The sequence below is a fragment of the Macrobrachium nipponense genome, chromosome 10 (assembly GCF_015104395.2).
Source record: "Macrobrachium nipponense isolate FS-2020 chromosome 10, ASM1510439v2, whole genome shotgun sequence".
Classification (NCBI taxonomy): Eukaryota; Metazoa; Arthropoda; class Malacostraca; order Decapoda; family Palaemonidae; genus Macrobrachium; species Macrobrachium nipponense.
The window spans coordinates 105,163,323-105,189,261 of NC_087204.1; the positions used below are offsets into that span (position 1 = coordinate 105,163,323).

General features: G+C 40.9%; 1 protein-coding gene across 1 annotated transcript in view; it reads right to left on the minus strand.

The window, feature by feature from the left end:
• LOC135223869 (liprin-alpha-1-like) overlaps positions 1–23,493 on the minus strand; it is a 294,483-nt gene extending 270,990 nt beyond the window's left edge. The window contains exon 1 of the mRNA XM_064262769.1: positions 22,487–23,493. Within this exon, the coding sequence (XP_064118839.1) occupies positions 22,487–22,744 (258 nt within the window). The 5' untranslated portion in view covers positions 22,745–23,493. The remainder of the gene's footprint in view (positions 1–22,486) is intronic.
• Positions 23,494–25,939: the final 2,446 nt, after the last annotated feature.

Below are 25,939 nucleotides of genomic sequence, written 5' to 3' on the forward strand. Positions count from 1 at the left end.
TCCTCTTGGAAGTGGAATATAAGATTTAACCCCAAGGCCAATAGCTGGGACCAATCAGGTCATTCAGCCCTGAAAGGGAAACAGAGTAGAAAGGTTTTATATGCCTAAAATGAGGAAAACCTCACCGTTGCACTAGGTAACAATTGTTAGTAGTAGGTGGTGGAAAGTTAGATGGAAGGAGAATATAAACTGAGTTATAGTAACAGGAATGAAAGGGGTTGTTGCTAGGAGTTGAATGAAAGATGTAATGATCCTTCAGTAATTCCTACAGTGCACCGCATGAGGTGCACTGCCGACACTACCCAGCCAAGGGAAATGGCAATATGAGGCCGTACCCACCTCCACAACCTCAGTCCCACAAGTCACCAAATATACTGAATGTACTTCCAATTACTTTGTCTATATCAGATCCAGCATAAATAAGCTGAGATAAGTCCATCTCCCCAATATACAGTACTTGAATAATTTTTACAGGATACTGTATGGGCAATAAAATGCTGTTACCAATACAGTAGAAGACATCTTGGAACCTGGTATATAACAGGACAATGATGGAAGAATGAAGGTTTCAACTACCCAGTCACAGTCGGTGGCCCCAGGAAAAGAAAGAGAAAAAAAAAACAAAAAAAACATCCATTAAGTTCTGGTGCACCTTAGTCAAGATATTTCCCTCTAACCAGGAACAGTAACCTAATGCCAAACTGTATACATATAGCAATTTTGCAAAAAAGTAAAAATGTGGAATAAAATCTCCCAAAACTTAATATCCATTAAAATTCAAGTTAAGGGTTATCCGAATACATCAGGAATCCTCAACCATATTGTAGTTCCTAATACTGCACTGCTACTCTTAGTCCTCTTCATTATTTGACCTACAATAATTTTGCCAATTTTTACAAACTTTGAATCTGGGGGACAGTTCTATTTCAAAAATTGGCAGGATGGGGTCATTTCTCAAGCAAAATGTATATGTAGTACTGCAGTTTCTTGTAGTACTGCAGCAGAAACAGTGTCCAACAGCAACAGATGAAAAAAGATATTCAATTTTCTCGAATTGATTTCAAATACATCTAGGTCATGAGATTTTACAGTCTTACAGCTTTAACATAATTATTGAACGAAACACCCAAAACTATCAGCAACATGACATGGAAACTACTAGATGCAATTAAAATATCCAATCCAAGTCTGGGACTTTCTAGAATATAAGGTTACTGGACTAGAAGTATCTTTTGTATCACTTTTCTCCCAAAAGAGCTCATCACTTTGTTACTAAATCTGAGTTTGAAAATTCCTCCAATGTTACAACTGGTCCAAAAAATTTTGTAACTTGCACTGTGCTATTAAAAATGATATTGTTAAACTACAATAAAGTTTTGTACATACTTACCTGGCAGATATATACGTCTAATGGCCCACCCAGCCTCCCCTCAGGAGACAGGTGAAAGAAAAAAAAAAAAATCTGGCTGGAGAGATAGATTGGTTCATACGCCCGCCACCCAGCGGCGGGTAAGGTAGACCACCTGACCTACCTGTCGCGTGTGCCGCGAGATTTGAAATTCTGTCGGAACGTCGGAGACTATAGCTAAGTATATATCTGCCAGGTAAGTATGTACAAAACTTTATTGTAGTTTAACAATATCATTTTTGTACATGAACTTCCCTGCCAGGTATATACTTAGCTGATTGGCACCCTTGGTGGAGGGTAAGAGACAGCTAAAGTAATAAGGAGAGATAAGAAACAACTGATGTTGTAGGATATAAATAACCTTGGTTCTTACCTGTTCAGGCAGAAGACTTCATTGATACTGTCTCTGAGTCTGCGTTGCCTGGAGAGCTACAGCTAGGACGTGACCTGATGCTGAAAGACTCTCGGATCTACCACTGGGATATATGATCCCTTTGTGTGGTAGAATCCCAGTCGGATCCTGTTAAAGGGAGTTCGTCCCTATCTTAACAGGTCCTAACCACTACTACTGCAAGGAGCCACACTCATCAGACCACCTAACCAAACTACTAAAGATTAGTATTACGACCTAAAGAGATGCCTTCATGCATCCTCTTTAAGGCAACCAACAACAAACAAATACAAGGGGGAAAAATTTATACTACTAAACAGGATGAGTTCCAGCTCCCGCCCCAGCACTGAATCCGCAGATACGTACGGGCCCAAGGGCCGAAGCATTTTTCGTAAGTGATTCTCACATCACGTAAGTAGTGGTTCGCGAACACTGACTGACATCTCCAGAATGTTGTCTCCATCAGATTTCGCACGGACATATTCTTGTTGAAAGCAAGAGAAGTTGCTATGGCTCTTACTTCATGTGCTTTCACTTTAAGAAGCCTAAGATGTTCTTCTCTGCAGGATCCGTGTGCTTCTTTGATGAGGCTTCTCAAGACGAAGGACAATGCGTTCTTCGACAATGGACGAGTAGGCTCTTTTACTGAACACCACAGGACCTCTCGGTTGGCTTTCAGTTGCTCTTTTCTTCTAAGGTAGTATTTCACCATTCTCACTGGGCAAAAGTTGGTTTCTTCGGTTCTTCCCTGCCTACCAAAAGAAGATAAACCCCATGAATCTCGAAGTTCTTGGGCCATGGACTTGATGGGTTCTCATTCTTTGCAAGAAAAACCAGGAAGGAAAGAGCAAATGAGAGAGTCCTCCTTAAAACCCACATTACCATCAATCGCCTGAAGCTCACTCACTCTTCTGGCGGAAGCTAGAGCCATCAAAAACAGAGTCTTCCTGGTAAGGTCTCTGAATGAGGCTGAATTAGGGGGTTCAAACTTAGAGGACCCAAGGAATTGAAGGACTACATCCAAATTCCAGCTAGGTGTCTTAGGAGACTGCATTTTCGTTGTATCAAAAGACCTAATAAGGTCCTGTAGGTCCTTATCTTCCAATAAGTTGAGGCCCCTGTGCCTGAAGACATTCGCCAACATACTACGATAGCCTTTAATCGTCGAAACGACTAAGCCACATTCTTGTCTTAAGAATAAAAAGAAGTCTGCAATTTGATTCACAGAGGTACTGGAAGAGGAAACGTTATTCCTCTTGCACCATCTTCTGAAGACATCCCACTTCGACTGGTACACTCGTAAGGTGGAAGACCTCCTCGCTCTAGCGATTGCCTTAGCAGCTGCTGACGAAAAGCCTTTCGCTCTGACCAGTTTCTGGACAGTCTGAAGCCAGTCAGACTGAGAGCGGGGAGGTTTTTGTGGTACCTGTCGAAGTGGGGCTGTCTGAGAAGATCGCTCCTTAGAGGAAGCGATCTTGGAAAATCCACTAGCCATTCCAGCACCTCTGTGAACCAATCTTGTGCTGGCCAAAAGGGAGCTATCAAAGTCATCCTCGCGGAATCTGACTCTGCGAACTTTTTTAAAGTCAACCCCAGAAATCTTGAAGGGGGGAAACGCGTATACATCGAGTCCTTTCCAATCGAGTAGGAGAGCGTCTATCCCTATTGCTCCTGGATCCGAGATGGGCGAGCAATACAGATCCAGTCTTTTGTTCTTTGAGAGGCCTGCCCCACAACTTCCAAAGGCTCTGGCAAACATCTTGGTGCAGAGTCCACTCTGTGGGAAGGACCTGATCTTTCCTGCTGAGGAGATCTGCCCTTACATTCCTTTCTCCCTGTACGAATCTGGTGAGAAGTTTTATCCCCCTTTCTTCTGTCCACAGAAGAAGATCTCTTGCTGTTCGTACAGAGAGAAGGAATGCGTCCCCCCCTGTTTCCTGATGTATGCCAGAGCCGTGGTGTTGTCCGAGTTTATTTGCACAACTGCTCCTGTCACATCTGACTCGAACTCCTTCAGAGCAAGCCACACGGCTACTAGTTCTTTCCTGTTGATGTGCCAGGAAGACTGGTCCCCCACCCAGGTTCCTGACACCTCCTTGGTTCCCAGAGTCGCCCCCCAACCTGTTTCCGACGCATCGGAGAACAACACCAGGCTGGGGTTCTGGGATTGAAGAGGCAGTCCCTGTGAGAACTTGTTGGGATCGCCCCACCATGCTAACTCCTTCTTGATTTGAAGAGAAATTGACAGGGAGAACTTCAAATCCTGAGAAGGACGACTCCAATTCGATGAAGAAAGAATTGGAGCGGTCTCAGGTGCAAACCTTCCTAGGGAAACAAATTGCTCCAGTGAGGAGAGCGTCCCCAGCAGACTCATCCACTCCCTCACTGTGCATACTTCTTTCCCTAAGAAGGTTGTTACTTTTTCGAGTCCCCGGACTATCCTCTCCTGTGACGGAAAAGCCCGAAAACTCGGAGAGTTCATCTGGATCCCCAGATAAACGCACTCTTTGAGCGGGAATCAGACTTGACTTCTGCAGATTGACCAGAAGTCCTAAGGAATAAGTCAAATCCAGGGTTTTTCTTCAAGTCCTTCAGACAACGATCTCTGGAATTGGCCCTTATAAGCCAATCGTCGAGATAGAGCGAAATCCTCACCCCTTCTAGGTGAAGCCATTGTGCCACATTCCTCATGATGGCCGTAAAGACTTGGGGGGCCGTGGAGAGGCCAAAACACAGGGCCCTGAATTGGAAGATTCTTCCCCCATCATGAATCTTAGAAACTTCCTCGAGGAAGGATGGATTGGTACGTGGAAGTAAGCGTCCTGTAAGTCCAAGGACACCATCCAGTCCCCTGGACGGAGTGCTGCTAACACCGAGGCAGTTGGTCTCCATCGTGAACTTCTTCTTTTCGACGAAGAAGTTCAGGGCGCTTACATCCAACACCGGTCTCCATCCCCCTGAGGATTTCGGAACTAGGAACAGGCGGTTGTAAAAGCCTGCCGAAAGATGATCTGCCACTAGTTCGATCGCCTCCTTTTCCAGCATCTGATCTACCGCTAGTCGGAGGGCTTGATTCATGATGGGGTCCTGTATCTGGCCGTCAACTCCCTCGGGGTATTCGTCAAGGGAGGCCTCGAAGAGAACGGGATGAGATAGCCCTTCCTCAAAATTGACAGGGTCCAGGCATCTGCGTCTTTCTGGGCCCAGACTTCTGCAAACTGTAAAAGCCTGGCACCTACAGTTGTCTGAAGGACTTGAGTCTTACTTGGGAGGTTTGATTGACTTCGTAAAAGTCCTCCCTCTTCTATTTGGTTTCCGACCTCTGAACGAAGAGGATCTAGAGGTAGAAGCCCCTCGAAAGGGTTCCTGAGAGGTCGGCTTAGCTTTCTTCGTCTTAGTCTGGAAGGTAGGGCGCGGCTTCCTTGCAGACTGCGCTAGAAGGTCCTGCGTAGCTTTGGCAGAGAGAGCCTTCGAAATGTCTTGAACCAGGTGTTTAGGAAACAGCTGCGTAGAGAGAGGGGCAAAAAGCAAAGACGATCTCTGAGCATGTGAGACAGACTTTGTTAAAATGAGCAAAATACTGATCTTTTCTTCAAGACCCCTGCTCCAAACAGTGAAGCTATTTCGCTGGCCCCATCCCTCACCGATTTATCCATACAGGATAAGACACAATTCAAATCCTCCGGAGAAAACGTGTCCGGTCCTTGAGTTTTCTTGGCTAGGACTCCGAGGACCAATCGAGAAAGTTGAAAACTTCCAAGACTCTAAAAATGCCTTTTAGAATGTGATCTATTTCATTCATTGCCACGTAGTTTTGGCTGAACTCAAAGCTGATCTTCTAGTGGCGTCTTACTAGTGCCGAAAAAATCTGCGTCAGCTGAAGACGGAAGGCCCAGTCCCAAGGGTTCTCCTGTCTCATACCAAAATCCTGTCCGTCCTGAAAGCTTCGACGGAGGGAAGGCAAAAACATAGTTTTCCCCGCTTCTTCTTTAGTACGCATCCATGAACCGAAACTCTTGAGCGCTTTCTTCATAGAAAGAGTCTGTTTCATTCTCACACACGAAGATCCTTTCGTTGCTTTCGCTGTGGAGAACAACGAGTGTGGAGAAGGAGGAGCAGTAGGGCTCAAAGACTCTCCGAACTCCTGAAGGAGAAGCTCTGTGAGCTTCTTGTACGAAGAAACTGTTGCCGATGTATTAGTTTCTTCCTCAGAGGCTTCCTGGTCTTCTTGAAGAGGAGAACGAGGATGAGGATCCTTATGAGAATCCTTAGATGATTTCCTAGCTGGGGTACAGTGCGATGAAGGAGACAAACGTCTTGAATGAGGAGAAGATTCCAAAGTAGAGAAGCGTACAGAGAAGCGACGAGTCGTAAAAGAAGGACGCTTATCCGAAAATTCTTGTCTAAACTCGCATTCCTTCCTAAATGCAGACAAACTCTTAACAGCAAAAGAGGAAGGACTCCTTTCCCTAGAAAGACCACGTCTATCCCTAGGGAAAACTACGAGAGGGAGAGCGCCTACTAAAAATCCTGGCGCGATCGTGAGGAGAGCGGCTACTAGGCGCCGAGCGTCTATCTGTCACAGGGCGCTTAGGGGAATCCTGGCGCCTACCAAGCGGCGAAACGTTGCTAAAAAATAGGGCGCCTATCAGGAGCAGGGCGCTTGAGAGGCTCTTGATGCCTACGAAGCTGAGAGCGGCTGCTATGCTCCGAGTGCTTAAACGGAACAGGGCGTTCGGCGAGATCTTGGTCCTTACCCAGGGGAGAACGTCTGTAAGGCTCCGAGCGCCTAACAGAAGCAGGGCGCTTGAGGCGTTCTTGACTTCTAGCAAGAGGAGACCGATCAGGAGTAGGGAGTCTCGAGAACGAAGAGCGCCTACTAGGAGAACGTAGCAAACGAGGATCAAGGCGTCTTTCTCCAGGAGAACAGCTACTAAAAGAAGGACGCTTACCAGGAGCAGGCTCCTACTAGACTCTTGATGTCTTACAGGGGGAGGAGCGAACTCCATGCGATGAGCGCTACCAGTCACGTTATCCGACTCCCGACGACAGTAGTCGGAAGGAGAAGTGCGCCTACTTTCAGAAGGGCATTCCCTAGGTTCTCTGAGAAGGCGAGGAGAAGAAAGATGAGACGGAGACGACGAAATAAGTCTTCTATGTGTAGAAGTATCCTCAAAAGAAGGAGATCGCCGATTACAAGGAGAGCGCTCTTCCGACGAAACGCGCCTCGATCTCTTGATAGGGAGAGACAAATCCTTCCTTCTACGCGATCTCGATGCCAAGGAGTCCGCCAAGGCTGTGGATCTGAGCTTGTAGGGCCCGGCTAGCACTCGAGAAGGAGGAGTCCCCAGGATCTTCTTCCGAAGCAAGCTCAGCGCGAGGAGCGGGAGGAAGGAGGGCGATCACTGGATCTCCTAGGCTTCTTTGCTTGCAAGGAAGCTACATCAGAAAAGTCTTCTGGGCTGGACGCTAACGTACTGAAGGGAGCCTCCGCAGCCCTCTTCAACGGGCGTGACGCCTCCTTAGAGCTCCAACCACGCTTCGGCGAAGGAGAAGAGGATGACGAAAAACACTGACGAAGAATATTCTTCTTCTTACGATCCAAGGCAGCCTGGGAGCGAACTTCAGGATCTGCCGAGGGGACGCCTGACCGGTGGGGGCTCTCCCTAGCCCTCCTGCGGCTTTCGACTTTCCTCCTCCACTGGAACTGGGAGTCTGGAAGAGGTCTAGGCCTGGAGGCAACTAAGGAGCCGGTCAGACGCACCCTCCCACATCACTGGGTACATTGCACTTATCATCACTGACACTCTTACCTTGATCAGTACGAAGATTCTTGTCTTCCTTAGAACACAAGGAAGCTTTTGAGGCCGCCGCCTCCGAAGAAGAATCTACGGCTTCGGTGCGGGGAGCAGGAGCTGAGACCTGGGAGGAAGGTTCTAAAACTACATTAATGTTAGTTTCATTCTCACTCATTCTCGACCTGCTCGAACTCCTTGAAGAAGCTTTACGTACCCTATCCCTTTCAAGTTTCCTAATATAAGAAGAAAGAGCCTTATATTCATCTTCGTTCAAAACCTCACACTCTTGACACGGGTTACTAAACGAACATTCATTCCCCCTACATTTAACACAGAAAGTGTGAGGGTCAACCGCAGCTTTCGGTAACCTCACCTTACATCCATCGGTCAAACATACTCTAAACAAAACCGGAGTTTTGGAAACAGAATCAAAATCAGACATTCTACAGGAAAATCCAGCGCAAAGTCAATAATGGTCCACAATCAGCGTATGCCAAGCCAAAATAGAGCGAATACGTCACCAAAATGTCCAAATCAATCTCCAGGCAAGCGAGAAATGAAGAATATATCGGAATGAAACGACAACAGTTGTTATCGCTTCAGCGACAGAAAAAAATCTGGCTGGAGAGATAGATTGGTTCATACGCCCGCCACCCAGCGGCGGGTAAGGTTGACCACCTGACCTACCTGTCACGTGTGCCGCGAGATTTAAAATTCTGTCGGAACGTCGGAGACTATAGCTAAGTATATATCTGGCAGGGAAGTTCATGTACAAAAACAAACCACACAAACACACACACACACAGCAAAGCATATCCGCACAAAGTTACAAACGACACAATTGATGCAGACAGCCTCAAAACTTCTTTTGTTACACTTTTGTCCGCCATTATCATCTAAGAATATATCTGATATTATTGTCAAATGCTACGTGTTATTGAGCAGAACTGTTTGAAAATGCAAGAGCTAACATTATTCAACATGCCACCACAACCCTCTTTTAAATTTCAGTAATTTTAGTGACTGTCAATGACCTTAACCTCATAAAAATTACTGTTCTACAAAATTCCTGGTACAACAAATGAAGCACTCATTCCATAAATCATATGCAACCTGCTTAAATGTTGAACTAAGTTGTACTCTGCAAACATATGCAGTAAAAGAAATGAAGATACTAATGATAAAACTGCCCACAATATATGGCAGTCTAACAAGCAAGGATACAAGTAGCAAAAATTACAAAACACTAAACTAATCATTGAACTGAGCAATTGTTTAAAGAAAAAAAAACACACACACACCCTAATAAGCACTGAAAGTCAATGTAATCGTATTGATTACTACATTTGTCTGGCACATGGATACCTGATGAATAAGATCACCTAAAAAATGGATGCAGGACTAATATTAACCATTTATGGTTTAATTGAAAGCACAAACTTCAGCTAAAAGTGAATGTCAACACATAAAAAGTACATGAACAACCAGATAGGAAGAGATATCAACAGTCCAGCAATATTAAAAAAAATAAACTAATAATAATAATGCAACAGCTATTTGCCAAAAAAAATTAATCGGACAATTTGTTCAAAAGGTTTATGATCCGAGTCAACATCACAATCTATGATAAGAGCTTAAGGAGAGTAGTTTTAACAATGCAATGACAGTATGTCACTTAAAATCCTGTTATTCTTTTACTATTTCTGATAATGAGCCTAGAACTCAGGGTTTCATAATTGTCACGTAACCACTAACTGCAGTAACCTAATCACTTGCTTCTTGAACATATATGAGTTATGAGTCCGCATACTTCACTCAAGAATGAATGTTAAGAGCCAGAATCCTATCTGGGTTCTGTATGTGGACTTTATAATAAATGCAGTTTCTTGTACAAAAGGCAGTGTGTGAATGGAATTCTGACTTGCACATCAGGATACATTCATATATGCGAGTAACCAAACTTTTTGCACACGTGTAAGCCACTGATGCAGACATGAAGTCTTCAATACATTACCAAATGACAGAAATTAATAAATTCTGTATGATTCATGAACAACATACAAGGACATTTGTATACTTCTATGAAGTTACTGTCCATAGAAGATGTATCCTCATAGAAGATCGCTTCTGTACTGTACATACATATTTCTTGCTAATAAGATATGGTAGTAGCAAATGTTAAAAATAACATCTCTCAACAGAAATTGCAAGAGTATTAGAAGTATATATGTCTTTTCTTGAGTAACCACTGATTTTTACCATCTTTCTTTCTTAAAATCTACGGTTGAACGCCATTTTGGACGAAGCCAACAGCCCTTAAACCCAAGAGGAATGCAAACAGAAACAAGCCTGCAGAAAGAAACAGGTTATAGGAAAGGGTGATAAATAAATGAGGGAATAGAAATTACAACCGATAAATCTGAAATTCAGGGGACAGCAGCAGACAGCAGGAATGAAATATTTGGAGATCAGAGGATTCCAATACTGCATTTGACAAGCTACTCCACAATAGAGTTGCAGCGTGGATAAAACTCTGCGAGCAAAGTCTTGCAATTTTATGTCAAAGTTTGTACTTGCTAAATAGTTTTCTCATTTAGCCAGCTCCATATGGTCCTCACAAATTACAGTAATGTCTGTTGTTAAGGAGGCTATATCCCAAAACAACTGTGCCTTAATGGTGAGAAATTTCGCTATAATCTAGTTGTTGAATCAATGGATGACAACCTGACCAGCAGGCGACAAAAGGTAATTACTTTCAGACATTACTGTGAGCCAATGAAATGTGGTCTCCTACTGTAGTGTTGTTTTAACAGTTTTAACTCACATTTTTTATGCTTGGTCAAGTGTTTTTACTTACAATGTGGGAACCACTAAATTTCCAGTTGTAGAGAGAGCTGAAAAGTACCTATATACGTATGTCTTATGTATAAGTAAGACCCATGAACAATTGTAGCCTACATGAGTTTATTTAACAAGAACAATGAATTAGAAAAGTAGTTCTTGTTAACATATATTTTTTTTTAAGCTCAAAAGTTTAACCAAGAGCACTAAATGCTTTGTGATTAACTTCTTTCTCTTGGAATCTACAAAAAGGAATGAAAATGCTATCATATAAATAAGCATAAGGAAAATATCTTGCAACATGCAAAATCTTCAAGACAGCAAAGTGGATCGAGTGTACCCAAACGGAAATAACTTTAATCCTACGGCCCTCCGAAAGGAAAGAAAGTATGATACGCATATACCAGATGAACAAAACTTCCCTCCATGTTATGCAAGTCAAAGACAATTTTCGAAAGAATAGCCTTACATTGTTTTAAAATAATCATATATACCTTCTATAAGACAAATATAATGCTCTACAGTTACGTTACACTTCAATATGTATATGATAGCCACAGAAATATAACCAATGACAATATTGAACAGAATTCTAGTATAGAAAAGAAGGCTCTTTTTGCAGACTACTATTAAGTAAAATATGCTAACAGACAACTACCATATGTGAACCTTTGTGTTAGTAACATATATTTCTTGTACTTTAAAGAAAACCTACTAAGTTTATCAGCATTGTAATCAAAACTTATATTGTATATAGATTACTTAAATGTGTCACTAATTAAGTACAGACACCACTCTACTTACGAACGTGTTATGCTCCAGATGGCCACTTTAATGTTGAACCGTTCATTACGTTCTAGACAGCCACTTGAATGTTGAATTGTTTGTAAGTTGGTTACTGTACTATTCATGCTTATTCACATGCAGGATGATATCAATACAGTGCTGTATGCTTTTTCATCCTAAAACACAATACATTGTACTGTACGTATGTACAGAATAGGCACACAAAATTTTTGAACTTACAGGTAGCAAAGGGGAGCACTCTTGAATACAATCCTAATTTATGATCCTGTTTGTTTGTATTTGAATTTTTGTAAGTAGGGTGTGTCTTATGCAATGACTGGAGTAGTGCTAATGGTAAAATTATTGTAATAGCAGATGGTCGAGACAGGCAGTGCATACTATCCAAACACTCAAGCCAAGAAGCCTTCGTTCTGCCCACTTATATTGGAGCTATAACATCCACAATGCATTCCGTCTGTAGTCACAAATGCATCAAATGACTGAACATAACAAAATTACAAATTCAGACAAAGTTGTACAATTTACATTCAATATGAACTGTAAAATAAAAAAAATGTAAATGCAATAAACTGACATATACACAACTTCTTTTAGAAAAAGACCTAAACAGCCTCTAAACTGTCAACAGTCCACTGCACAACAAGAGTGACAATATTCTATAAAAATATATATCACATCACAGGGGGAAAAAATGCAGAAGTGTCACCAAAATTCTCCCGGTAACAAGAATGCTAGTTTTGCTTTACAGATAAATAACTGGACTGCTTACAGCATGTCCCATTACTAAAAGCATCATCAGTAATTAGTATTCTCTAATACATTTCCAAATGTTATTAATTACCAATAGTATTTACCGAGAAGCCTATGAATTACTACAACTATGGTTCAATGGAAGAACAGAATATTCCAAGACACTTTCACCAAACAGTACTTAAATCCAAATCCAAGGCAGAAAATAGATTCAGGTAGGTGAAATGACTCCAAACTAAAGAAATGAGCATCTTGGACCCTAAAAGTGAGATATAATATTATTATAGTAACAAGATCCAAATTGTGTTTAATGCTTGACGATTCGGAGGTGCATAAAAATCTATCCAGGCCAGAACACTCATCCTATGCTGACCGTGCAAAAATGCACAGTAATAATTTTCTTTGACTGCTCTCTGTAACTTATACCTACTTCTTGCGACATTAATGAATTTGGTGTCATTTGAAAGGTGAAGGATTGAACTTTAGCGTGATATGTTTAAAAATGCCAAAAAAAATTATTTTAAACATGGACATCATGAGTAAAAGTTAGCCATAATGAAATGGCTTATGAAAAATTTTATTTTTTAAAATCTGATACTACATTGGAAAAACGAGATATCCAATACTATCTACCTACATGGTGTACAAGCACATTCAACAGCCTTTCCACTTATCTGAAATTCATTACTATTTGAGCCAAGTACAATACCACAAAGTGCACAACAACAACAAAAAATTAAATATACTACTTAAGTGGTATAAGTTTGCCAAGTGGAATAATGGTTTGTGTCATTTTTGAAAACAGAAAACAGAATATACGTATGTACTAGTCTCCATGACAACCAGCATCCATATGCACCATATTCAAATTTTGTTTTGACCCTTTATTACGATTTCAGAAATTTCCCCGCAATAATATGAACCCTTTGCAGCATACTGCATTCAGTAATTAATCTTTAAAGTCAGCAATGCACCCTTTAACAGAACAAATCTTCAAGATACCCAATAAAACATACCATTTTACATATGAAAAATTTGAATGAAAAATTATAAACTATCTGGAAAGGCCTGTGATTCTCACAACTCCAATAGCAATATAACAATATAGTACTTGTACAGTACATCTACAGGAAAACCATCAATAAGGCTTATGTTATTACGAATTCCTTACACCTTTCAATCTTGACTGGAAGGGTCACTTGGGTATTCAGGTAACACTCCCATCAATATGGAAGGCCCGTTTGGCCTAAATTGGTATTCATGGTCATCTCATCAGCCTATCCCTCACACATAACACAAGATGACCGTAATACAAAATAAGGTTACAATCTCAGTATTGGAGGTGAAGCACACAATGTTAAACAATAACTTCCAAGAATAATCTTTCATCTCTAGCACCACTTGCAAAGATTTAACACAAATGTATCATGACGTAATTCAACAATGTACTTGGATTACTACTATATGATCCAAAGATAGTGTTAGTGTAGTATTTAGCATATTGTTGGAACATGATCATAAAGTAAAGTATGTTTTCTATCCAACAGTGTGTGTGGAAATGAGTTTCCCATTGTGTCCTTTTTAATGAATTTATCTTGCATTGTTTTACCAATGCTTACTTGAAACTTTTATATATACAGGCAGTGTTCTTGAGACACGTCGTAAGCCGGAACATCATAAAAAAATCCTAAGAAAACCTTACTTTTAATGCTTTGGGTGCACTGAAAACTAGGTAAACTGCATTCTTATTGCATTTTTCATTAAAAAATCTTCAAATATTGATTATTTTGCATTTTTGGTGTCATATTTCATCTGCCAGATCAGTGTTGTAGGCGTTGTAACCCTGGAACATGCGTTGTAACCCTGGAAATAATTTCTGATGAATATAATTGAAAAGCGCCTTAAACTCGGAACGTCGTAAGCCGAAACCGTCGTAACCCGGGGACTGCCTGTATAGTACTTGTAACCACTGCATTATTCTTATTATATTACCTATTCTTTACTTTGCTAACATTACGTAAAATAGGTCTACAGTAAAGTGATTTATCGTATGAATTCCATCTTCAACACATGATGATACTGACTAAACACCAGAACCAATTTATATACATTTAATAGCTCAGTGCCGTGTACTCTATTGACATTCTTGTATATAGCCTAGTATGACAAGCCTATAATTACCCACTGGTGCATAAAACATGCTTAGGGTGTGGTCATTTACATACAGTAGAACAGGGTTTCCCCAATATCCCTGGTGCGATCTAGAATGTGATAGCAATGCTAAAATCCACTGTGAATTAAGATACAATAATGTAATTGCATAGATAACTTATTGTCTAATGTTAATGCTGAAATCAAATCAGACTACTACAAATTTTAGCTCGATCTGTCCCACAAAAACTAAATTGAACCTAAGATAAACCGTGATGACATGCAGACCAATTTCAAAGTATGGTAACATACATATTCACAGTTGAACAACAGACACTTAGCTAAAAGTGGCCATGAAACTAACAACATCCAAGATTTGTAGGAAAATTATAGTATAACAGTAATATAAAGACCAAACTAAAAGAGGTATCTTGCTCTCATCAGTGGTGTATTAAGTTAAAATCCTCAATCTTTGGCTTTAGTATGGCCAATCCACTAGTGATCACTTACTAAGTAATGATAGGATACAGTTAGTACCAGTAACCCATATGCAAAGCAGAGGGGCATCATAAGACCTCTGAGGCTAAGCATAAGACTGTCCTTCATTATTTCTCTTTCAAATACCTGTATTATTTACAAGTTACTGATCTACTAAAATGCCACTGACTCATTGCCATCTAGATACTTTGAGTGCTTTGCCCTAAACCAAGTAGTACTATGAATTTTACAATTTGTAGATGGTTTATCTGATAAGTGGAAATAAATTAAATTGTGCCTATATAATCTCATTACAAGAAAAATCCCCAGCCTTTTAAGCTAACAAAGTGGTCTGGGTATATTATATGCACACTGTAATGATATTTCTAGTTGAAGTAATTAGCCATTCAAGAAATTTACTATGAACCCCAAATACTGAGTAACGGACTACAAGCCTACAAGGTGGTCCATTTATTGAGATGATTAACGATATATTGCACCAACCTTTTAAACAAGTTATGTTACAACATATCACTATCACAAACCTCTTTTAAGTCAGCTTTCCCTTGTTGGGTTAGACATGGAATGAGTCTCTCCCTTCTTCCCCCCATCAAATGCTGTTTCTCCCTGGACTACCATAATGACTAGGCCTTCATCTATCCCCTTTCTCCATGATTTCGTGGGCTTCCTGCACGACTTTATTCTGTTACATCATTACGACAATACATAAATATCTTTCATCTAGGTTACCCTAGTGCTGTCCTTAATTGTCTTTTAGTTAGTGGTTAGTTTTTACTTAAAAAGGGATGAGCCCCTTCCCCTTTGAGGTATGAAAGGGAGTAGGTTTGGTGTGAACTTCCAGAATCTGCGTTTCAGTAATCTGGAGGCGCTCTATAATGTTTAATCAAAGCAAAATCTGTTTGAGCTACCACAACAGAAAACCTTGACAGTTTTGTATAATGGAAATACATTACTGAAAAATGGGAGGCTATGTCATTATGAAAAACCAAAACACTTGAAGATTAATATCAAATGGTTAGCATAACCAAAATCTAGGGAAAATGAAATTTTCATTATTAAAATGAAGTTTTATTGTATACTTACCGAACAATTATGATTATACCCACCCTCCTCCCCTTAGGTGGACGGACGGGCAGAAAGAATTGGATTCACCTGGGCAGTTGTACCTGGTTCTCCCGCGAGTGGAGGGAGATGACGTCATCACCACCAGTGTTGGCGACGCCGACGCGCTAAATTTGAATTTAGTATCCTGCCGCTCGTGGAAATCACGGCTCTATAATTGTTCGGTAAGACACTACAATAAAACCTTTCATTTTAAGCATGTGCGTGCGTGCGTTTGTAACAGGTTTCAACAAACAAGATCCAAGATCTTATCTAAATGGATCAATGTCTTCTGATTGACTGTTAGGCAACTTTATCACTATACTCTGTTTTTTTCCATCTGTCCATCTGCCTGTGGTGTTTGCGCATGGTAACACTGTGTCCCTGGCTTTAAATAGTTACGCTATGTGTAAGTTTTAGGTAAATAAAAGGATATCTTGGTATGCATTTGCAACTGAAAAGTGTTTTAATAATTTACTATATGCGAATTATAACATTAATATTCGAAATAAGTTATTATTTAAAGCCCGGGACGCAGTGTTACCATGCACAAACACCACAGGCGGATGGACAGATGGAAAAAAACAGAGTACTATAGATGTTAACATACAAGTCACCTCAAACTTCCAAGGTAAATATAGAGGCCAACTCATTGTAGCCTAACCAGAAAAGACTTGATATAGATAGACTAAAACGCTAACGGCATTAGCATAACTGCTTTGGAAAAGATTACATTGTGCATGTGACTATGGGGATTTTTATCATAGATTTAAAAAAAAAAAAAAAAAAAAAAAAAAAAAAAAAAAAAAAAATTCTAGAGATAAGGTATACCAAGCAAATTGGATGACAAATTTCTAGGCAAGATATAATCAGGTACTGCACAGAGTACAGGGAAAAACTATATCTTAAATATTTACTAGTTAATGATGCAAGAGTTGAACCTAGCTGTAGGATATGTACATTCAGTGGCTTCCGAGCTTTGCGGGAATGCAAGCCAACCACCCCCATCCCGTGAATAGCTAAAAGCCCTTCCTGAAAATGCTTAGACCTGCCTATTTTGAGAGTTCAAACACACACACACACACACACACACAAAAAGTATAAAAATGCTTATATATACCTGAGTATTTGAATCATTTTATCACAAAAATTGCATTTAGTAATGAAAAAGATAAGAAAATACAGTACGTAATCAGTGAATATTTCTCAATGAAAAATATCGCAAATAGGCAAAATTTCTGCGAATAATGGCAGTCCCCGGGTTACGACGGGGGTTCCGTACTTGAGACGCGTCGTAAGCCGGAACATCGTCAAAAATCCTAGGAAAACCTTACTTTTAATGCTTTGGGTCCATTGAAAACTATGTAAACTGCATCCTTATGGCATTTTTCATCCAAAAACCTTCAAATATTGATTATTTTGCATTTTTGGTGTCATATTTCATCTGCCAGATGAGCGTTGTAGGGGTCGTAACCCTGGAAATAAGGTCTGATGAATATAATTGAAAAGCGTCGTAACCTCGGAACGTCGTAAGCCGAGACCGTCATAACCCGGGGACTGCTATATGTTCCACAGAGAAATCTGTGAATCGATAAGTCCGCGAACTGAGAACCTGCAAACCTGCGGGGTCCACTGTATATACTTATTGCACAATTATCAATGCACGTGCTCAAGCAACTGTGCTCCTCACACGATATTGTGCACTACTGTCAGCAAATGTAATGAAAATGACAAGTCATATGATACAGTATACGTTTTATAAACAGCAAATTTTCAGAGGATCTCACTACTTAAACCATGAACATATATCCTAAGATATATGTTGCATTTTTTCCTATGTAATAGGGCTCCATAAAAAACTTGAACAATAAAAGGATTTCTTAGATAAAGTTGCAATGACCTCACCAACATCCAAAGGGTAGCTCTCCAGAGATCTGATTTACTAAAGACTGCTAATGTGTGGGAAAATTTGCATTTTTCTGCTTCACATAATTCAAGACATTTTCAAGAAACTGGCCTTAAGTGTTTATTTCCTCATACAAAAGTACAGTGCTGTAGTTAGCTATTAATTCCCTCGTCTACCAATACAACTATAAATTCTTTCCACATCTGGGAACAACATGAAGTATACCTAATGGGTTCTGCCTAACTTTGGAGTCTGATAAGGAAGTGAGTGTGATTTTTGTCTTCAGGTACTTACAACTACAGTGGTAACCCTGTATTTGCAGGGGATGTGTACAAGACGCCCCCGCGAATAGCTAGAATCAGCAAATACTTGGAACCACCATAAAAACAGTGAAAACAGCCTGTTTTGGTAGGTAGAACTCAGGAAAAACCCACTAAAAATTTGCATACCTGGTTTTTTAAATTGTTTTATCACAAAAATGCATTTTATGATGAAATTGATAAAAAAAAACAAGAATTTCTCATAGAAAAATACAGCAAATAGGCAAATTTCTCTCGAATAATAGCTAGATATGGCCCAGAGAGAAATCTGTGAATCTGTGAGTCTGCTAAACCAGAAAACGCGAATTCAGGGGGCCCACATTAAAAAGTTGCTACAGATAAAGCAGGGGTGTGTGTGGACAATCCCTTCAGAAAATAATCCAATTGTGGTAGAACTTTGCATGGAAGAGCTTCAACTCTTGCTCAAGTGTGAAGTACAACATAATTTCAATGAAAGTTAAGCAAGGTAGTAAAAAAGTAGGTAAAGCTTCAACACCCACCAACAGACAAGTAAGATAATAAGTCTGCAGTTATGTTGGATTGTAATGTGCCATCTTTAAGGGTCAATTTCCTTTCTTTAGTCATGACATATTGAACAAGCAAATGTTTCCTGAGTGTTAAGCACATTTTACCATCACTCTTGGCATTAATATCCTTGTCAGTACTTCAAAACAGAAAATTCTGGTTTCTGAAACACTTAAGGAGGGATATGGTTAAGCAAAAACACAACCAAAAGTAAAACCCAACAAAAGAAGATACCGTAATCAGAGGTCTTAATGAAGAGAATTGTAACAAGTTTCAAAGAAAACTGCAAAATCTTTATATCAAAGTAATGCTTGTCCACATCTATACCATATAAACACTAGAACAGAATATGATTAAGGTACTGTCATGTATGCATATCATCTAGTAGCTTTGGGCTTGTTTCCTATATCTGCACAAAAGAGCCAGTATTGGTGGCAAAATCGTAAACAGTCATCATCTTAATAGGCAAAGAGCAGCAGTTTAGCTTGTGCGGGACAAAATGAGAAAAATGGCAAATACCTTCCCCTAATGGACAATAGGATACAACTCATTGTATGACATACATGAGAGCATTTTTTTGTTTAATAACTTGCAGAGGACTAAAATTTTACTTTTAGAAGCAGATATTTACAGTATGCAGAATACCATGATCTTCTTGGGGATGTCTAACACAAACCTCCGCTGAGTTAAAATCCATGTACTTAAAACCACTCTAAAATTGCTTATAAATGCCTATTTTCATAGTTAAAAAAAAAAAAAGCTTATACCCAAGTATCTAAAGTTTTTCACACACACACACACACAAAATTTAGTCACAAAAATATAATACAGTAATTGCTGAATTTTTCTCATTGAAAAATACCACGAATGGGCCAATTTTCTGCAAATAATGTGTATATTATTGAAAAATAAGTGAATAGGGTCTGCGAATCCAGAACCGTGAATAAGCAAGTATTTACCTAATGTAAACAAGTACGTACTGCACCAACATAGAATAAAGAATACTACTAGTTTACATTACAAATATATACTAATTATGTCCATGCAACATGAGCACCATTTAGTGCTCGAATTGACAATACACATCACAAGGTGCTGAAAAGTCTGTTACACTTAACAGCCTTAATATAGATCAGACATTTCCCACTGAATAAATACAAGTTAATTAAATCAAGCACCCAAATTATTAATTAATAAATCCTCTTGTCATACAGTCAGCCCATACCTAACCTACCCTGACTAAATAGCTATTAGGCTAGGCATAAAATCAAATCAAATACTATACTACATGCATGTTGACTTGCATCTAAATAATGGACTGGAAATAAGAGACACCCTCAGATTGTACATAGCTGCCACAAGTGTAGCGACATTAAGGACCAAGATAAATCTAGACCAAACATAGCCTAACAAGGAGATTTGCACACAAATAGTGCACAAATCGTTCCATAAGGCTTTCAGTTTAACCACTTAAATATGCTTAATCCTGCCTATTTAAGTAGTTTTTCAATAAAAGTGTAATAAGTCACGAAAAAATGAAAATACAGTAATTAGTGATTAATTTCTCTATCCAGAACCGTGAATAGGCAGGGACAGACAGTATGTTTTAATGTGCTCAAAGGTTCTACGAATAGCCTACATAGAACACATATCAATTGGGCTTACAGCACCTTCTTATTGGCTTACGAACCTAAGCTAATTAAGTTAATCAGTCCTTGCTTAGGTTAAATTGGTCTGACCCACCTCCCAACCCATTCTGAACCTCCATTACTTTAACCCAACCTAGGTCAAAATAGGTTAGTTGGTTTGACCTGTCGGTAATTCTTCAGAAGCACTCCGCACTGGATATTAAAATAAATAATCACCTACATGGAAAGAGCATGTGAAAAGCAATATAAAAAGTATAGTCATTATATGAGAGATTAAACGGGGTGGAATTAAATGAGCTTGATAAGTTTTTACCTCAAATTTTTCCAAGGTCGGGAGAGGTGTTTCGTCTACGGTAATGTTTACTTTTCATGAGCCCTCTAACTTACTTTCTTACGCAAAGAAAAGCAGTTCCAGTTACTCATTATTGGCTGAGAGGTGTGACATCGTTATGACGTAATGGGTTTCATAACCAATTATGAACGACTTTAGTCGAAAACTAAGTTTCACTAGCATTTCAGCGGAGTAATAAAGTTACCTGTCCAGTGTCCACTGGTACCCTTGTTTGACTGAATAGTCGAATAATGAAGCAAAAACCGGCATTTTGTCTTCCTGTAGCTATGGCAGAGGCAGTGGCTGGCCTTTCTGGCATTAATTTTGACAGAGACCTTCGATTTCCTACCAAATGTTTGCAGTGCAAAGTGGGTTACGGTGAATTTTATCATTATTTCTCTAGTGGTGGTAAAGAAGTTGTGATTGCATATGCTCAAAGACATAATTTAATTCTAAAGCAAAAAAACTGCGAGTGTTGTGGAGCTATTTGTTGGATCGACTACAACAGGAACGCCTTTAGGTGTGATCGCTCTGTATTGACAAAAGGACATCAGCATAAGCGATGCAACACCCAAATCCATCCGCCACGGTAAGTAGCCTTACTGTAACCCCTGTGGCTAGCCCGCGCAGCGCAACATTACCTCTTGCCAGTAAATGCAGTGCTTGCCAAGAATCTTTAAATGTGCGGATAAGGCGCGAAACGCCGTTCTGCCACACACAAATCGATCGTCGCAGATATGTAGTCGCAACCTACTTTGTTTGTTGTTGTTTTGGTATCACCGCCATATTGGTTTTGGTGTTCTTCCGCCGATTTCGGTCGGCAGTCAAGTGGGCCCGCTAATCAGTAGGTGCTCCCAATTATTATTATTGCTGCAAAGCACTCCTTTCTGGTATTTCCCCACCCAAAACCCCCAATTCCCAACTGGGGGCCCGCAAGCTTGTTGGGTGGAAAAGGGGGTTAAAATAACATTTCCTCAAGAAATCAAGATGAGATTCATTGAAAAAACACCATTAAATGAAGGATTGTTAATTGTCTTTTAGAAACTGATGCGGCTTGCTTCTGAAGAATTACCGACCTGTCACCTGCCACCTTTGAGCCCAGGTTGACTAAACCCTTTTTCAGCACAGGTTAACCTATCCTAGGATACATCAGGTTAATTGGTCTGATCTCTCACCTAACCTCTTCATAGCCAAGGTGGCCCTACTCTTCACCTAACACCTTCTTGGCCAAGGGTGACCTAGCCTAGGCTACATTAAGTTGACCTAACCTGTCACCTAACCCCTTCTAGGACCAGGTTTGCCTCACCCAAAAGAGGTTGACCCAACCCATTACTTGACCCCTTCTGAGCCAGGTTAACCTAACCTAACCTAAAATAGATTAAGTCAGGTTGATGTGACCCCTTCTGAGCCAGGTTACCCTAACCTAAATTAGGGTTTCAGGTTGCCCTGACCCAACAACAGACCCCTTCTGAGCCAGGATAACCTAACCTAGGTTAGATTGCGTTGACCTGATCCATGAAATGGCTCCTTCTGAACCAAGTTAACTAACCTAACCTAAATTAGGTTAGGTTAGTTTGACCTGACCTGCCACTTGACCCCTTCTGAGCCCAGGCTAACCTGAGTTAGATTCAGTCAAGTTAGTTGGTCTAAACTGTCGCCTGACCTCTTTTGACCCCAGATTAACCTAACCTAACCTAGGGTAGGTTAGGTTGACCCAACCCATCACGACCCATTTTAGAGCGCAGGGAAACCGAACCTAGGTTAAATTAGTGGGTCCTAGGTTGGGTTAGGTTGACCAGACCCATGACCTGCCCTGACCCCTACTAACCTAGGGTAGGTCAGGTTGACCCAACCCATCAAGCCCAAGGGGAAACCGAACCTACTACCTAGACTAGATCAAAGGGTCCTAGGTTAGGATACGGTAGCATGACCCATGACATGACCTGACCCCTCTTCTACCCCCTCTGCAGGACCTCCAGGAGGCAGGACCTTCAGGAGGCAGGACCTCACCTGCGGCAGATTGGCGTCGAGCTGTCGCTGGAGGCTGTCCCGCTCCTTCTCGAGGTCGTGGTACTTGGCCTCGATCTCGTTGAGCCTCTCCTGGGTCTCCCGGATGGTCTCGAGCAGCTTGTCCCTCTCGTCGAGCATCGAGACCATCAGCTGTTCGAAATTGGCCTCGTCGCCGCCGCCGCTGAACTGCGATCCCCCTCGCTGGGAGATGCTGTCCTCCGCGATGGTCGGCATCACGTCACACATCATGTTCCACATCTTGACGGATTTCTTTTAGGCTCTCGCCCTGCCCCCCTCGAAGGGCGGCACGATCACGGCACAAAACAGAAATGAGTAGTAAAGGGGGGCAATCTATCCCTCCCGATCTGTATCTCTATCTCGCACTCTCACTCTCACTCTCTCCCTGACTCTCTCTCTCTCTTGAGAGGAGACGTCGTCCTCTTCGTCGGGAGCTGTAGGAGGAGGAGGAGGAGGAGCAGAGTCACCACAATCCGGCGTTGTTGTTCTCTCTCTCTCTCTTTTTCTCACTCTTTCTCTCTCTCACTCGTCCATGTCTGGCCTCCGGGGGCAGACTTGGTCCACGACAGCCTCCCCCATCACTGCAAGTCTCCCAAGACCCGGTGGGGCGGTTTCACGGCAGAAATGGAAAGGTTTTGACGGAGGGCTCCTCGTCGTCTTCTCGTCCGAGGAGGAGGATGTTGTTATAAGACGGGGTGGGCCGCCCTCTTCTCTCTCTCTCTCTCTCTCCTCTCCTCTCGTCGTTATTTCACGCCCACATCGTCTTTCACCTCCCTTCCCTTTCTAAGCCCAGCTGCGGGTCGGCGGGGAGAAGACGGGATCGCCGCCCACCAAAGGAACCATGTCGCTCTCGGTCACAAAAAGCCCACACGAATCGCAATCACAAAAGCTGCCAGTGCCGACCTGCACCTCAACAGTATCGAGCGTCGGCCATTTTCAAGACTGCTGCTGCCGTTCGTGGTGCCTGAGCGAGGTCCTTCCCGCGTCCCGATCCCTCCCTCCCAAGGCCCCTCGGCGCCGGCTACGGCTTCCTCCGGACTCCTTTCTGGCCGTCTTCTGCCCCTTATTTCCCTTCATGGCGATTTGCTTGCATTCATCAGACGCCTTCTTTCATTTGACGTCTTTTATGTCACGTCCGATCAGGCGAAAGAGAAGTTTTTTCCATTTCTTTTTCGTTTATCTGGTTTTCCCCCGTGTTTTCTTTCCGCTTGACAAGTCGATCAATGCAGTTTTATTTTTGGCAAAACGGATATGTATATATGTATCTGATGTGCATGTTTAGGCCTCCGGTAGAGGAATGGAAACAGAATGAATGCCAGTTCTGAAATGAACTCGTCTGTCAGGGACCAGCTGTCTTCGAGAGGGCAGAATCTATCTGTCAACCTTCTGTCATTAATTTTCAACTCTTCCCGCTTTATTCTTCATTCCTAAACCATTCGTGTTTTCTGCATTTTAGTGTATTTTTTAAACACTTATCAGGCATGAAAACATCGGCATAAATTAGCGATAAGGAAAATGGCAGGAATATGTAATAATTTGACAGTGACAGTTATGGATGAGCCGTCACCCGCGAAACAGATTGTGGTGGCCTCATGTGTACTACAGCGGGATGGTATGAATGAACCTTAAGTAACATACAAAATTTACGGCATTATTCGATTCTCCCAGACCCGTGGCTACCGATATAGCGCTATACATCGTGGCCAGTACTACATCTGATAGGGAGAGCGGGTATTAAACTCCGCGTATTCCGCTACCGATGAGTTCGACGATAAAATCAGACTGGCTTGGACCAGTCATACCAGAAATAGGCGTGTCAAGAGGGAGACTGCTTTTCCCTGGGAGAGAGAGAGAGAGGCACCGGTTTGATGCACTCCTGCTGCTACTCCGACGGGGATGGGGGGGGGGGGGGGTGGGGAGAGGGAAGTTTCACGCAAATTTCGCTCGTGTGATTGATACTATCACCTGTTTTCGATAAGAATGACACATTGGGCGTCTCGAAATCACCCCTGATCTACTTCGAAATAGTAAAAAAGAAACACAAAAATCTACAGTACTCTGAAGTGAATATCTGGAATGAAGGAACAGTTGTTTGCGTGAATCGAAACTTGATTCATGAATCACCTGGGAATCACGTTGCTAAGGGGAAAAGCTATTTAGATCGATTATTGGAAAGATTATTACAAATAATAATAATCATTATTATTATTACCAATCCATTCTCTGTATGGCCCCGAGCTGAAATAAAGGATATTATTATTATTATTATACCGCTATTGATTTTATAATAATTATTCCCATACTTCCTTAGGAATCTAGCCTAGAGTAACTTTGACCATAGTGGACGAACAAAAGCTCAGATCAGCCGCTTATGTCATTGCTCCTTTCCTCTCTCTCTCTCTCCTCTCTCTCTCTCCACCCCAAAAGAACTTCAAAAATTAGAATGAAATAATGATTTCTTGTCCAGAAAACCCCACAGAATTGGCTCCATTATTTCAATAGACATTTTGTTGGTGTTATATCAAAAAGGCTAAGTAAGTAACATGAGTTACCAAAATTACTTCAGCAATTCTAAACTTTTTTTTTTCAGCCATGTTCATTGCCTCTTTCATTTTCATTTTTTTACTTATTATTATTATTATTCAGAAGCTAACCAAAGGGGCCATTGACTTGGAATTCCAGCTTCCAAAGAATATTATGGCGTTCATTAAAAAGAAGTAACGGAAGGCAATGGTAAATACAGAAAGAAGAAATTGCATATTATAAAAAGAAAAATAAATAAATTAACAATTCAATGATATCAGTATTTGCAAACTAAGCACACGACTAGTAAGGACACAGAAATAATAAAGACATCAACAGTTACAAAATACGGTATTATAAGCGAGGGTCGTGGTGGCAAGTCCCAACCATTACGTCTTGAAACAGGGCGCAAGGCACCTTTGTTCTTAATACTTATGTCAAGGTCACTTATAACAAGGTCAGTGGTGTGACTACACTAGTAGGCCTAGGCGTTGAGTTTATACTTGCTGCAGACTATTGTTGCTACCTATATAAAAGTATCTAAATTATGAAGTTTGGTGTCTTCTTTATTTGTGAAAACGTCCCTTCATCGATTTAATAATAATAATAAAAATTGCTGTTTTAATGGCATTTAGCTTGTAGTCATATGTCTATTCTTATTATATTAATATATTCTTCTCGTCTGTATGTAAAAGGCATCATGAGTTTTCAAAAGACACGAAGAGACTAATAATAATAATAATAATAATAATAATAATAATAATAATAATAATTGAAAGCAAATACCGAGAAACAGTACTTAGAAATAGACCTCCGATACGAGAACATGACTGACCGGGCATGGATAAACTCTGCGGGATGAGACCGACACGTTTGGCACCGAATGGCAGACATATGGGTTAATATTCTGTG